A 12,857-nucleotide genomic window follows, 5' to 3' on the forward strand; every position below is an offset into this window, starting at 1 on the left:
GTTGTTTTGTTCTGTCTATTTGTTATTTTTACATTTCATGATAAATACAATTTTTAAAGCCTTATCCATTTTTGAAATTTTAATTAATTTCTTTTTAACCTGGCTTAGTCTGGTCATATAACAAACTGTGAAATCCTGCTAAAAAATCCTGTGTTAAGCTAGCTTTGTCCTAACAGCATGGCAGAAAAAGTAGGGGATGGTAAACCCCAAATTTCTCAATGGCCATCGGGAATAACTTTTCCCTGAAGAATTTCTGGACTTTGCAATCACCCAGCTTTCCTGCTATGTGTAAGTTAAGGCCTATAGAATATGAATTTGTGGCTGAAGAATAGCATCTAGCTTTAAAATAATAACTAGAAGTTTAAAAAAATCCTTTATATTCAGTTTAAAAATTTTTTTTGAAAAATTGGCTATTGTTAATTATAACATTTTTTTTGAATGCTGAAGTCTGACAGAGGTCAGATAACATTCCCATGGTATTCTAAAATAATTTGTGTAATGTAAATTACTAATGTCTTCCGCCTGTAAACCCAGGCCAGAAGACTAAGTAAATTCCTAATTTTTATATAAAGAATTACATTCATAAAAATTTTATTGCACAAAAAAAAAAGCCCCCAAGTAACCACTTTGCCTCCTGCCAAGCTGTTTTCTTATAGACTTCCTGCAGCTTCCCGCAGTCCTGTCTTCATCCACTTTAAAAGAGCCTGTCACCCCTTCTGCTAACCTGTTTCTGACTGACTCCTCCTAAAAACAATGCTGAATTTGACTCTGCCTGGCTGCCCTGGATGCCCACCACTGCCATTAACAACCTCTGTCGCAATTTGTTTGCTCCACTTGACTCTCCCTTGCAAGATGATGACAACACCTCTGGTTCCTTCCCTTCCCCTTTTGACAATGGTGCCGGAAACATAGCCAACCCCCTCCCACTCATCCCCTGACCCATCCTTAAGTAGCCCTTTGTGCCCTCGCCATGGGTGCTGAGGAAGAGTGAGCCACCCCCAATCAATTTTTGCCACGACCTGGCCCATTCACCCATTCCCCAGGACACACTGGCTATGTCAGCTCAACCTCTCCCATGCCCTAAGCTCTTCAGGACTCTGCCTGCTTCCCCACCCTTCCAGCCCGAGAGGTCTTCCGGACCCCCCTCCTCTTCTCAGCTCATCCTTGTCATGGTCAACGCCTCTGCCCAGACACCCCCCCCCCCCCCGGTACCTGCTACTCACCCATCTCACCGTTCTAAATTGCTGCCTTGAACTGCCTCACTTCACCAACGATACCAACCTTCTGCGATGCGGTATGAAACCTCAACGACATGGCATAACTTTAAAACTAGTGGTGGGACTTGAACTTTGCCCTTTGGTACCCAATATGATTCCCCCTATTGAAAATTGTAATCAAATTCTTGTTGTTGATTTCTCCTTTCAGTTCATGATTGCCCCCAATTTAACGTTTTTTGCCTGTTTCACTGGTTTATCTCCCCCATTGTTTTACATTTGTTTCTTTAGTCCTAGGACTACTGTGTTTTGGCTGTTTTAATGCCTAAATTAACTGTTAGATCAGAAATTGCCTTATTACCTCTTAAATGTAACCTTGTGTCTCTCTCCCGCTGCAGTATAAAATCAAACATTGCCTTCACCCCAGCCTTATTAAGAGGCCTGGGTGTTATTGGTGTGAGCACAGAAATTTATTCATTGGTTCATACTCTAAAATCTGTTAATGCCTTATAACTGTTGATAGAAATGTTTACAAACTTAAAAAAAGTTTACACTATTTAACTGTTGAATCCCTAACAGTAATAGTGCAGAAAAACTGCCGTGGTTTAAATTTGACATTTTTTTTTGAGGGAGGGGGAAATTTGTGTCATCTTTATAGCAGAATGTTACTTTAAAAAAAAATAAACTCAGCTTAGTTAAAAATAGCATTAGACTTATGGAAGAAAGTCTAGAGGATAGAAATAAAGGGATTAAGATGAGTCCTGATATAAAAATTGGTCCTCTACCTCATCCTGGCTGTCCAAGCTGCTGCCTAATTTGGTCCTTTCATTGGCTTTTTGCTACTTTTTCCTTTGGCCTCTAGGCATTCCGTCACCTCACAAGTTTTTTTTAAGAATCTGGTTACTGAGATTGCCCTAATGTTCAGTATAGGTCCAATATCAGTGGCTCTCTTAAACGCACCCCGAAGGACTTGAAGACATGGATAAACCTCTGAGCTTTAAGGAGTTTTGAGTAGTTGGCTAAACGCCCCTGCTTGCTCTGCTCCTGGCTGTGGAGATGCTCATGACGGGGATAGCTTGGTGCCAGTGTCTGGGTGCAAACATGGCATTCCTAATATTTTGCGCGCAAAAACTTTTAATTTGGTCTCTTGTTGCCATGTCCAGAACTGGAAGCCCACCAAAGCGACCTAAAACAGGCACTTCACCCATTTTGCTCTTCTTTTATTATTATAGAAAAGGGGGAACTGTGGGGAGCCTAGCTAATGAAACCTAGAACATAGGACACCTCAGTAATTCTAATCTGGTCACCCACGTGACCAAAGGCGCCCATGCCTTGAGAACAAAGGAAATAGACAAATACTAAAGTAATTCAAAGAAGCTTAATACATCCAGCCAGAAAGAAAAATATAGAGCCACTTGTCTTTGTGTTAGCAAAAGGTTACTAGGATTACAGCTGATGTTTTATTTGTGCTTGCTGAGTGGAATTTGTGGGACTCTGTTTGGATCTTGTGTTTTCTATATAAACTCTCTTAGTATAAACATGTGCTCAGGTCTACCTCTTTGCCCCTCCCTATTACCTGCCCCCAGCTTATGCTAATGAGTGCTCACAGTTGTAATTGGTGGAAAACTTGTAACACCCTCTGACTTATTTCAGCCCTTAAAAGCTGTTTCCCCCCCCCCCCCCCCCGACAATAAATCCCTTTTTGAACAGCATGCGTTGTCTTGAGGGCCCTTCTTACTAATTTCTCTAGTTCTTCTTTACAGGTCGGTTCTGCTCGAGTGAACCCACTAATAACTAGCAACCTTCATTTCCACACCCCGGAGGGTCTGGGGGTCTCCCACAGGAGGTTGCAGGGGTGTGTGGGGGAAACTGGGACACATCAGAACACTTAGGGGTTGGACCGGAATGAAAATACAGCAGGTAGGGTGTTTGCTTTGCACACACCTGACCTTGGTTGGATCCCCACTATCCCATATGATCCCTTGAGCCTGCCAGGAGTAAGCCCTGAGGGCTTTTGGTTGTGCCCCCCCCCCAAACAAAAACCAAGCAAATAAACAAAAGCAACACTTAAGGGCTATTTCTGGCTCTTTGCTCCTTCCTGGTGGTGCCTGGGGGACCATACCCCTCAACTGGGGTTAGCCACCAGGGACCAAGTGCCTGAGTCCTATATATACTGTCTTGTGCCCCTGGGAGACTTTTTTTTTTTTTTTGTTTTTGGGCCACACCCGGTAACGCTCAGGGGTTACTCCTGGCTATGTGCTCAGAAGTTGCTCCTGGCTTGGGGGACCATATGGGACACCGGGGGATCGAACCGCGGTCCGTCCAAGGCTAGCGCAGGCAAGGCAGGCGCACCTTACCTTTAGCGCCACTGCCCGGCCCCCCTGGGAGACTTTTATTCCTTTCTTCTTCACTTGGCCTTAGCCACATGGCATTTTCCTTTTTTTTTTTTTGTCATACCCATCATGGCACCCAGTTTGTTTAGTGTTTAGTGCTTGCTTAATGCTTGTTAGAGAGCAAACGGCTTCGTGACCAAGGAAATACCAGGAGCTTGCAGACTCAGGCAAGTAGACTTTATTTCTGGCGCGTCAGGGCTGTCTCCTTAAAGATCGACGACTGCCCAAACTTTCAAGCAGCTTATATACTCTTCAGATCATTTCATTCCATTTTTCCCCCAGATCATTCCATTCCATTTTATGTTAGTTACACAAAACTACAAAAGGTGATATTTCAACATTCCACAGGTCTACATAAATTTTAGTTCACACTATTCAATAGGAAAAGCTACAATTCCCCTGACCCCTCCCTGACGCCACTCTTATCTCAGCTCACATTCCAGTGGTCTGTTTGTTTCTCCTCGGGAATGTCTTAACCTACCAGGATGGGGGTCTGTGGGAGAAGTCTGGCCTGTCAGGGTCTCAAAGCTATTTGATGCTAAAAGCAGCATCAATCTTTATCTGACTATTTCCTACATTTCACAAGCACATACAACTGTCTCATCTTTTTGGGCCAGTCTGTAGCTCCCTGGCATCAATGAATTGTTTTACTGCCTAGCTGCTGGGGTCATTAGGCAGAGGGGCCTGAGGTAGTGAATCTTAGAAAGCAAAAGCTAATGACGTGGTCATAAACTATAGAAAAATACTATAGAACTACTAAAAAGAACTTCAACATTTTCCCCATTTCTTTTCTGGTCATCTATAAGAATCATCACTATAAACCATTTTCTCATACTACTGTCATCTCAGAACTAGGAGTTGTACAGTCTATCTGTCTCCCAACATAGTTCACATTCCATATTCTTCAGTCTCAGGGATCAAGCACTCCTGACAATGCCTGGGGAAACCTGTGTGGGGTCCGGGATAAGACTGGGGTCAGCCTCATTCAAGGCCAGTACCGTCCCCATCACATAAGCTCTCCTGGGGCCCCACTTAAGGAGAGAGGCCTTGGCCTCAGCAGCAAGCCTCAGGGAGCAGAATGAGAAAGTCAGGGGCGCCTCCCTTCTGGGCAAGAAGTCCTCGATCGGAGCAGGAGACAAGGGCTGGAGAGGAACCTTCCTCACTTTACTGAAGGTGTGCAGTTCCCGGGCCACTTCTAGCTCAGGAGACACTAGGGGTGCCCAGGGGTGCCCAGGATCTGCCACGCAAGGCAAGGTTCCACTGGCTGTCCTCTTGGGCCAGAATCAAGCCTGTCACTTTTCCATTTCTTTCCGTCTCTCTCGCCTTTGTGCAAGCCCGAACGAATAACACTTGACGTTCCCCAATAGGCCGTTCACCGCTTCCATGCAGTCAGAGCGACCGACCCATTCATTCCACAGGTCTGTCTCCTCGATGCCTAAAGGCGGGAAGCCAGGGAGGCTGTCACGCGGCGGGGAGACCGCGCGTCTGCGCAGGCGCGAAGTGCTGACCAATAAGGGAGCACGCCGCCTCGCTGACCCCGCCCGACTCGCGGGGGCTGCTCCGGCGGGGCCATACCCCCTTCCCCGCGCTCAACCCTGCGCCTGCGCGTTGCCGGCCTCGGCGCGCGGCTCGTTCCCTCCGCTTCCGGCCTGCAGCGCTCCTGCGCATGCGCCTGCGCCTGCGTCGTTCGTCCCGTGGGCGCCGCTTCCTGCCTCCCGCGCCCCGGGCCTCTGCCGCCGCCCCGCCGGTGAGTCTCGGCCGCGGGGTCCACCCCCCGCTTCGGGGACCGTTGCTTCCCGGGCCGTGCCCGGAGAGGGAGAGGAAGCGCCGGGCGGGCCGCCTCGCTCTCCGCCCCCGCCGGAGTCCTGGACCCGGGAGGCGCTGGGGATCCCCGTGGGCCTCGAACTCCCGCCCTTCCCTCCGGCCCCGGCCCCGCGCCTTGGAACGCTCCGCCTGCAGGGCTCGGGGCCATTTCCCGGCTGGTTTCCGCGGCCTCCCCCCGGGGCCCCGGCTCGAACTGTCCCCGGGGGAATCAGACATTTCGGGGAGCACCTTCAGCACTGTTCCCCGAGACTCTCAATACCCAGGGATCACGCCTGGCAGGCCCAGGGGAGCCCACGGGATGCCAGGGACCCAGCCCAGAGGGTTGTGCGCACTCTCTCCTTCCCTGCTGCTCCCTTTTTGCACCCCATTTTTTCGTGGTTTTTGGGTCACACCCGGCAGTGCTGAGGGGTTCCTCCTGGCTCTACACTCAGAATTCGCTCCTGGCAGGCTCATTGGGGGACCCTATGGGATGCCGGGGTTCGAATCACCGTCATTTTGCTTGCAAAGCAAACGGCCTGCCTCCATGCTGTCTCTCCGGCCTCCTCCCCCGAGTTTTGAACTGTTTTCTCCGACTAGGGAAATGGTGACTTAAAAGAACGTCTTCTAATAATGATGCACAGTGGATAAAATAGTTGTCGGATGCGTGAGAAAACAGACCCCAATACTGCAAGTGCCTGTCTTAGAGGTCTCGGTAGGAATAACTCCGAATGCGAAATACCCGCACTGGAGCCCGTACTGTGTGTACTCGCACACATCCGACTTGGTTTCAATTCTAGGCACCCCATAAGGTCCCTTATGGACTGCCATGAGCACCGCTGTGTTTAGCCCCAAAGCCATAAAAATCTTTGAGCACCAAGTCAGGTTTAAGTCTCCAAAACAAACACCCCCCCCCCCCAAATCTACAACTGGGGCCTGAGAGATAGCATGGAGGTAAGGCGTTTGCTTTGCATGCCAAAGGACATTCGTTCGAATCCCTGCATCCCATACGGTCCCCGAGCCTGCCAGGAACGATTTCTGAGCATAGAGCCAGGAGTAACCCCTGATCGCTGTCGGGTGTGACCCAAAAACCAAAAAAAAAAACAAAAAACAAAAACAAAAACAAAAAAAACCCAACAAAATTGTAACAATGAGGTTGGGAGAGAGAGAGAGAGAGAGAGAGGAGAGAGGAGAGAGGAGAGAGAGATAGATTATAAACTGTGATCTCTCACTGGTGTATTTTCTGATAACTCCTTATATGTTCATACATGTGGTTTGCATGCTTGCATGTATGCATTCACTGGTGTATTTTCTGAGAACTCCTTAGATGTGATATGCATGCTTGCTTGCATGTGTGCATTTACCTTTTTATTTTTTTTATTTTTTATTTTATTTTAATTTTTTTTTTGGTTTTTGGGCCACACCCTGTGACGCTCAGGGGTTACTCCTGGCTATGTGCTCAGAAGTTGCTCCTGGCTTCTTGGGGGACCATATGGGACGCCGGGGGATCGAACCGCGGTCCGTCCTAGGCTAGCGCAGGCAAGGCAGGCACCTTACCTCCAGCGCCACCGCCCGGCCCCACCTTTTTATTTTTTATATTTTGTTTTTTAAGTCACAACAGGCAGTGCTCAGGGGTCACTCCTGGTTCTATGCTCAGAAATTGCTCCTGGCAGGCTCTCGAGACCATATGGGATGCCGGGATTCCAACCACCGTCTTTCTGCATGCAAGGCAAACGCCCTACCCACATGGCACGCCGAGGCTTGAACTGGTCCATCCTAGGCTAGTGCTACCAAGGCAGATGCTTTATAGCTCCATGCCACCTTTCTGGCCCCAGCCCCACCCCCTTTTTGTTTGTTTTTTTGGGTTACAAAAAAATAACCCCTGGCAGAGCTCAGGGGTTATTCCTGGCTCTACACTCAGAAATTGCTCCTGGCAGGCTGGGCAGGGTGGGGCTTATGGGATATTGGAATTCAAACCACCGTCCTTCTGCATGCAAGGCAAACACCCTACCTCCATGCTATCTCTACGGTTCCCCCAGCTTTTTTTTATTTTATTTATTTATTTTTATTTAAACACCTTGATTACATACATGATTGTGTTTGGGTTTCAGTCATGTAAAGAACACCACCCATCACCAATGTCCCAAGTCTCCCTCCTCCCCACGCGACCCCCGCCTGTACTCTAAACAGGCTCTTTATTTCCCTCATACATTCTCATTATTAGGAAAGTTCAAAATGTAGTTATTTCTCTAACTAAACTCATCACTCTTTGTGGTGAGCTTCCTGTGGTGAGCTGGAACTTCCAGCTCTTTTCTCTTTTGTGTCTGAAAATTATTATTGCAAGAATGTCTTTCATTTTTCTTAAAACCCATAGATGAGTGAGACCATTCTGCGTTTTTCTCTCTCTCTCTGACTTATTTCACTCAGCATAATAGATTCCGTGTACATCCATGTATAGGAAAATTTCATGACTTCATCTCTCCTGACAGCTGCATAATATTCCATTGTGTATATGTACCACAGTTTCTTTAGCCATTCATCTGTTGAAGGGCATCTTGGTTGTTTCCAGAGTCTTGCTATGGTAAATAGTGCTGCAATGAATATAGGTGTAAGGAAGGGGTTTTTGTACTGTATTTTTGTGTTCCTAGGGTATATTCCTAGGAGTGGTATAGCTGGATCATATGGAAGCTCGATTTCAAGTTTTTGGAGGAATCTCCATATCGATTTCCATAAAGGTTGAACTAGACGGCATTCCCACCAGCAGTGGATAAGAGTTCCTTTCTCTCCCCGCCAACACTGTTTATTCTCATACTTTGTGATGTGTGCCATTCTCTGTGGTGTGAGGTGGTATCTCATCGTTGTTTTGATTTGCATCTCCCTGATGATTAGTGATGTGGAGCACTTTTTCATGTGTCTTTTGGCCATTTGTATTTCTTCTTTGTCAAAGTGTCTGTTCATTTCTTCTCCCCATTTTTTGATGGGATTAGATGTTTTTTTCTTGTAAAGTTCTGTCAGTACCTTGTATATTTTGGAGATTAGCCCCTTATCTGATGGGTATTGGGTGAATAGTTTCTCCCACTCAGTGGGTGGCTCTTGTATCCTGGGCACTATTTCCTTTGAGGTGCAGAAGCTTCTCAGCTTAATATATTCCCATCTGTTAATCTCTGCTTTCACTTGCTTGGAGAGTGCAGTTTCCTCCTTGAAGATGCCTGTAATGTCCTGGAGTGTCTTGCCTATGTGCTATTCTATATATCTTATGGTTTTGGGGCTGATATCGAGGTCTTTAATCTATTTTGATTTTACCTTCGTACATGATGATAGCTGGGGGTCTAAGTTCAATTTTTTGCAAGCGGCTATCCAATTGTGCCAACACCACTTGTTGAAGAGGCTTTCCCTGCTCCATTTAGGGTTTCCTGCTCCTTTATTAAAAATTAGTTGATTGTATGTCTGGGGAACATTTTCTGAGTATTCAAGCCTATTCCACTGATCTGAGGGCCTGTCCTTATTCCAATACCATGCTGTTTTGATAACTATTGCTTTGTAGTACAGTTTAAAGTTGGGGAAAGTAATTCCTCCCGTATTCTTTTTCCCAATGATTGCTTTAGTGTTCTGAAAGAAAATGCTGAATTCCTGTTGGAGGTTTTCCAGGACACTACCTAAAATGAAGTAGATGATATTGTAATATATATGATATTAAAGTAGTAGTATTATGGTATTTTTTTTTTGTTTGTTTTTTGAGCCACACCCGGCGTTGCTCAGGGGTTACTCCTGGCTGTCTGCTCAGAAATAGCTCCTGGCAGGCACGGGGGACCATATGGGACACTGGGATTCGAACCAACCACCTTTGGTCCTGGATCGGCTGCTTGCAAGGCAAACGCCGCTGTGCTATCTCTCCGGGCCCGTATTATGGTATTATTACAGCTGTCATGGGGGTTACCTTTTTTCTTTGCAGGTGGCCAGATTAAGGAGAGGCTTGTCAGCATTGAGCTTTTCCTCTTCGAAAAACAATCTGTGGTAATTAATTTGTGTAATTGAAGACAAGCTATTATTATTATTATTACTATTTTTGTTTCTGGTCCATACCTGGCGGCACTTAGGGGTTATTCCTGGCTTTTTGCTCAGAAATCACTCCTCGTAGGCCTGGGGGACCATATGGTATTCCAGGAATCAAACCCGGGTTCATCTTGGGTCCTCGCGTTCAAGGCAAATGGCCTGCTGTGCTATTGCTCTGGCCTCTGTCAAGGCATAATTTTAACGACCTCTTTATTTTGCAGGGTTCCAATGGAAATAAAACATTGACTTTTGGGGCCGGAGAGATAGCTTGGAGGTAGAGCGTTTGCCTTGCATGCAGAGGACAGTGGTTCGAATTCCAGCATCCCATATGGTCCCCAGAGCCTGTCAGGAGTGATTTCTGAGCGTAGAGCAGGAATGGCCCCAGAGCGCTGCTGGGTGTTCCCAAAAACCAACCCCCCCCCCCAAAAAAAAAAAAACCCAAATAAACATTGACTTTTATATTCTAGGTTTAGCTCTCTTTAAAAGAACTTGCTAGTGTCTTTTATTTTCAGTTTTTGGGCCACACACACAGATGCTCTGGGCTTTCTACTGGCTGTGTGCTCAGAGATCTTTCCTGGTGGAGCTTGGAGGACTTGGTGTGGTGTTGGAATCCAACCCGCATTGATCTTGTGCAAGGCAAATGTTTACCTACTGTACTATTGCTCTGTCCTCATGACTTGTGTTTTACCCCACTGGTAAAGGCAATTTTGCCTGTTGTTCAAGGACCCAAGGATGGATATTACTATGTTCGTATTACCCAGACTACCCTGCTGACACTGGGAGATCCAAGCCCAAACTCACCAATGCTTTGAGGACAATAAGGTGTCAACTTGAACATGGGTCAGATGCATGCTAGATTCTCACCCTAATTGCTATGCTTAATGTCCTGGACCCAGACTATCATTCTGCCTCCTCTCTCATTTTAATATTAAATATTAAGGGGGCCGGAGAGATAGCATGGAGGTAAGGCGTTTGCCTTTCATGCAGGAGGTCATCGGTTCGAATCTCGGCGCCCCATATGGTCCCCTGTGCCTGCCAGGAGCAATTTCTGAGCCTGGAGCCAGGAATAACCCCTGAGCACTGCCAGGTGTGACCCAAAAACCAAAAAAAAAAAAAAAAAAAAAAAAAAATTAAATATTAAGGCATTGGAACTTGGAGAAATAGTACAGTGGATAGAGCATTTGCCTTGTACTCTCTCTCTCTCTCTTTCTCTCTCTCTCTCTCTCTCTCTATCTCCTGGCTCTAAAACAAATTAAGGCATCATGAATTTCTCTGTCTCTCTCTTTCTCTCTCTCACTCACTCATTCATTCACTCACTCACTCACTCCTGTCTCTGTGATCAGAAATCACTCCTGGTAGTACTTGGATCGAACCCAGGTTGTCCTATGTACTATCACTCTGGGCCCTCAGGGGACTCGGTGTGGTGCTGGGGATTAAGCTGGCTCAGCTGAAAAAAAAAAAACAAAAAACAAATCAACGGGGCCTCTCCCAGCTGTGTTCCTGCATGTAATGCATATAGTCCTACCTGTTGAGCTATATACCTGGCACTTATTTATGTAGCCTAATGAAAGTAGAATTTAATTGGTGGTATAGGCACCCTTGATATCTGTCTTCGGGGCTATCCCTTGGTGGGATTCAAGGAACCATATGTCAGATGGGTTGTTTGCATGCAAGGCAAACTCCTTACCCCTGCCCTGTCTCTGGCCCTGACAGAGGGTGCTCTCTTGTATATTAACCAGAACTGATAGTATCCTGAAAACTCAACACAGTTTGAGTAAGTTATTTATTCCTGTCTTTCAGACGAAAGGATGCCACGACGAAAGAAAAAAGTCAAAGAAGCCTCTGAAGCCCATACTGAGGATAAGGCAGAGGCGGAAACCAGTAGCTCTGGCTCCTTCAAGAGGAAGCACAGAGTAGAGAAGACATTCATTGTGATCTCTGATAGTGAGGGAGAGGTTTGTGTTCCTTGAATGTTTGGGTCACTCTGAAGAGCTAGATCTCAAACTCTAGCTCTGTAGTCAAGATTGTAGTGTTAACCCAATTAGCTGTGCTTTTTTACTTGTTTGGTTTTGATTTTGGTGGGCCACACCAGCTGTGCTCAAGACCTACTCCTGGCTCTGCACTCAGGGATCCATTCTTGTTTGACTGGGAGCATCCTTAGAGATGCTGGGGATTAAACCTAGACAGGAACCTGATATGCTATATGTTCTCTTCCACTCTACTATCTCTCTCTCTCTCTCTCTCTCTCTCCCCCTTCCCCTCTCTCCTCTCTTTCTCTCTTTCTTCTCTCCTCTTCTCTCTCTCTCCTCCTCTCTCTCCCTCCTCTCTTTCTTTCTTCTCTCCTCTTTCTTCTCTCTCTCTCTCTCTCTCTCTCTCTCTCTCTCTCCTCCTCTCTCTCTCCCCTCTCTCTCTTCTTATTCTTGATTGTATCTGCCTTCCTTCAGGTTGTGCTCATGTGCCCTCAGGTGATGGTCTGCTAGACTTTGCAGTTAGAGGATGACAGGGCTGTGCTGCTTGTGGTATATGGGGTGGTGATAATGGTGTGGCCTCACACTTGAAAGGCAGGAACTTGCCAGTCAGCTATTCTGGAACCAAAAGAAAAAAATCTGTTTTAGGGGCCAGAGAGAGAGCACAGTGGTAGGCTGTTGCCTTGCACGCAGCCGACCTGAGATGGACCCGGGTTTGATTCCTGGCATCCCATATGGTCCCCTGAGCGCCGCTGGGTGTGACCCAAAAAACCAAAAAACCAAAAAAAAAAAAAAAAAAGGAAAAGAAAAGTCTGTTTAAAAAAAACATACCTCCAGAAAAGGAATCAGAAGAGAGTACAAAGGTTAAAACACTTGCCTTGCATGCAGCTGACCCTAGTTGATCCCTGACACTGTATTTGGTCTGAGCACAGAGCTAGGAGTAAACCCTGAACACTGTGGGGTGTGGCCCACATCCCTTTTAATTAAATGGGAATGGCCGTAGTCCGTGACTTCCAGGACACTGCTTGGGAATATCCCCTCCCTCTCAGAGACTTATTTGTTGTTGGGCTGGTGTAAGTGTAGTGGTTTTGTGAATCTAAAGTCTAGGCATTTGTAAAATTGTCAGCATGTTATAACATGTTGAGAAAGTGATAATAGAGTGATAACAAGGTATACATGCTTTGTACTCTGCTGGTGCTGGTTTGATTCCTGGCACCCCTCTGGATCCCTTGAGCCTATCAGGAGTGACAGCTGAGCACAGAACCAGAGTAAGCCCTGAGCACTGCTATAGCCTAGACACCAAACAAAATCAAACCAAACCAAGCCAACAAGTGGTTTAAAAAAATCTTGTAATTTTGAGTTTATTCTTTGTATTCCTAATTTGGGATATTTTATTTTATTTTTAAATTTCTTTTGGTTTTGAGTCACAC

At 46.3% G+C, this 12,857-nt stretch overlaps 2 protein-coding genes across 2 annotated transcripts in view; one reads left to right on the top strand and one right to left on the bottom strand.

The window, feature by feature from the left end:
• ZNF346 (zinc finger protein 346) overlaps positions 1 to 5,647 on the bottom strand; it is a 33,824-nt gene extending 28,177 nt beyond the window's left edge. The window contains exons 1-2 of the mRNA XM_049775640.1: positions 5,086 to 5,647; positions 4,931 to 5,042 (exon numbers count right to left, since the gene is read on the bottom strand). Coding sequence (XP_049631597.1) covers positions 4,931 to 5,042; positions 5,086 to 5,647 — 674 coding nt within the window. The remainder of the gene's footprint in view (positions 1 to 4,930; positions 5,043 to 5,085) is intronic.
• A 3,714-nt stretch (positions 5,648 to 9,361) lies between these two features.
• The window catches only part of UIMC1 (ubiquitin interaction motif containing 1), an 89,852-nt gene continuing 86,356 nt past the window's right edge, over positions 9,362 to 12,857 (top strand). Inside the window, exons 1-2 of the mRNA XM_049775704.1 lie at positions 9,362 to 9,421; positions 11,261 to 11,415. Coding sequence (XP_049631661.1) covers positions 11,269 to 11,415 — 147 coding nt within the window. The 5' untranslated portion in view covers positions 9,362 to 9,421; positions 11,261 to 11,268. The remainder of the gene's footprint in view (positions 9,422 to 11,260; positions 11,416 to 12,857) is intronic.

The sequence above is a fragment of the Suncus etruscus genome, chromosome 6, assembly GCF_024139225.1.
Source record: "Suncus etruscus isolate mSunEtr1 chromosome 6, mSunEtr1.pri.cur, whole genome shotgun sequence".
Lineage (NCBI taxonomy): Eukaryota > Metazoa > Chordata > Mammalia > Eulipotyphla > Soricidae > Suncus > Suncus etruscus.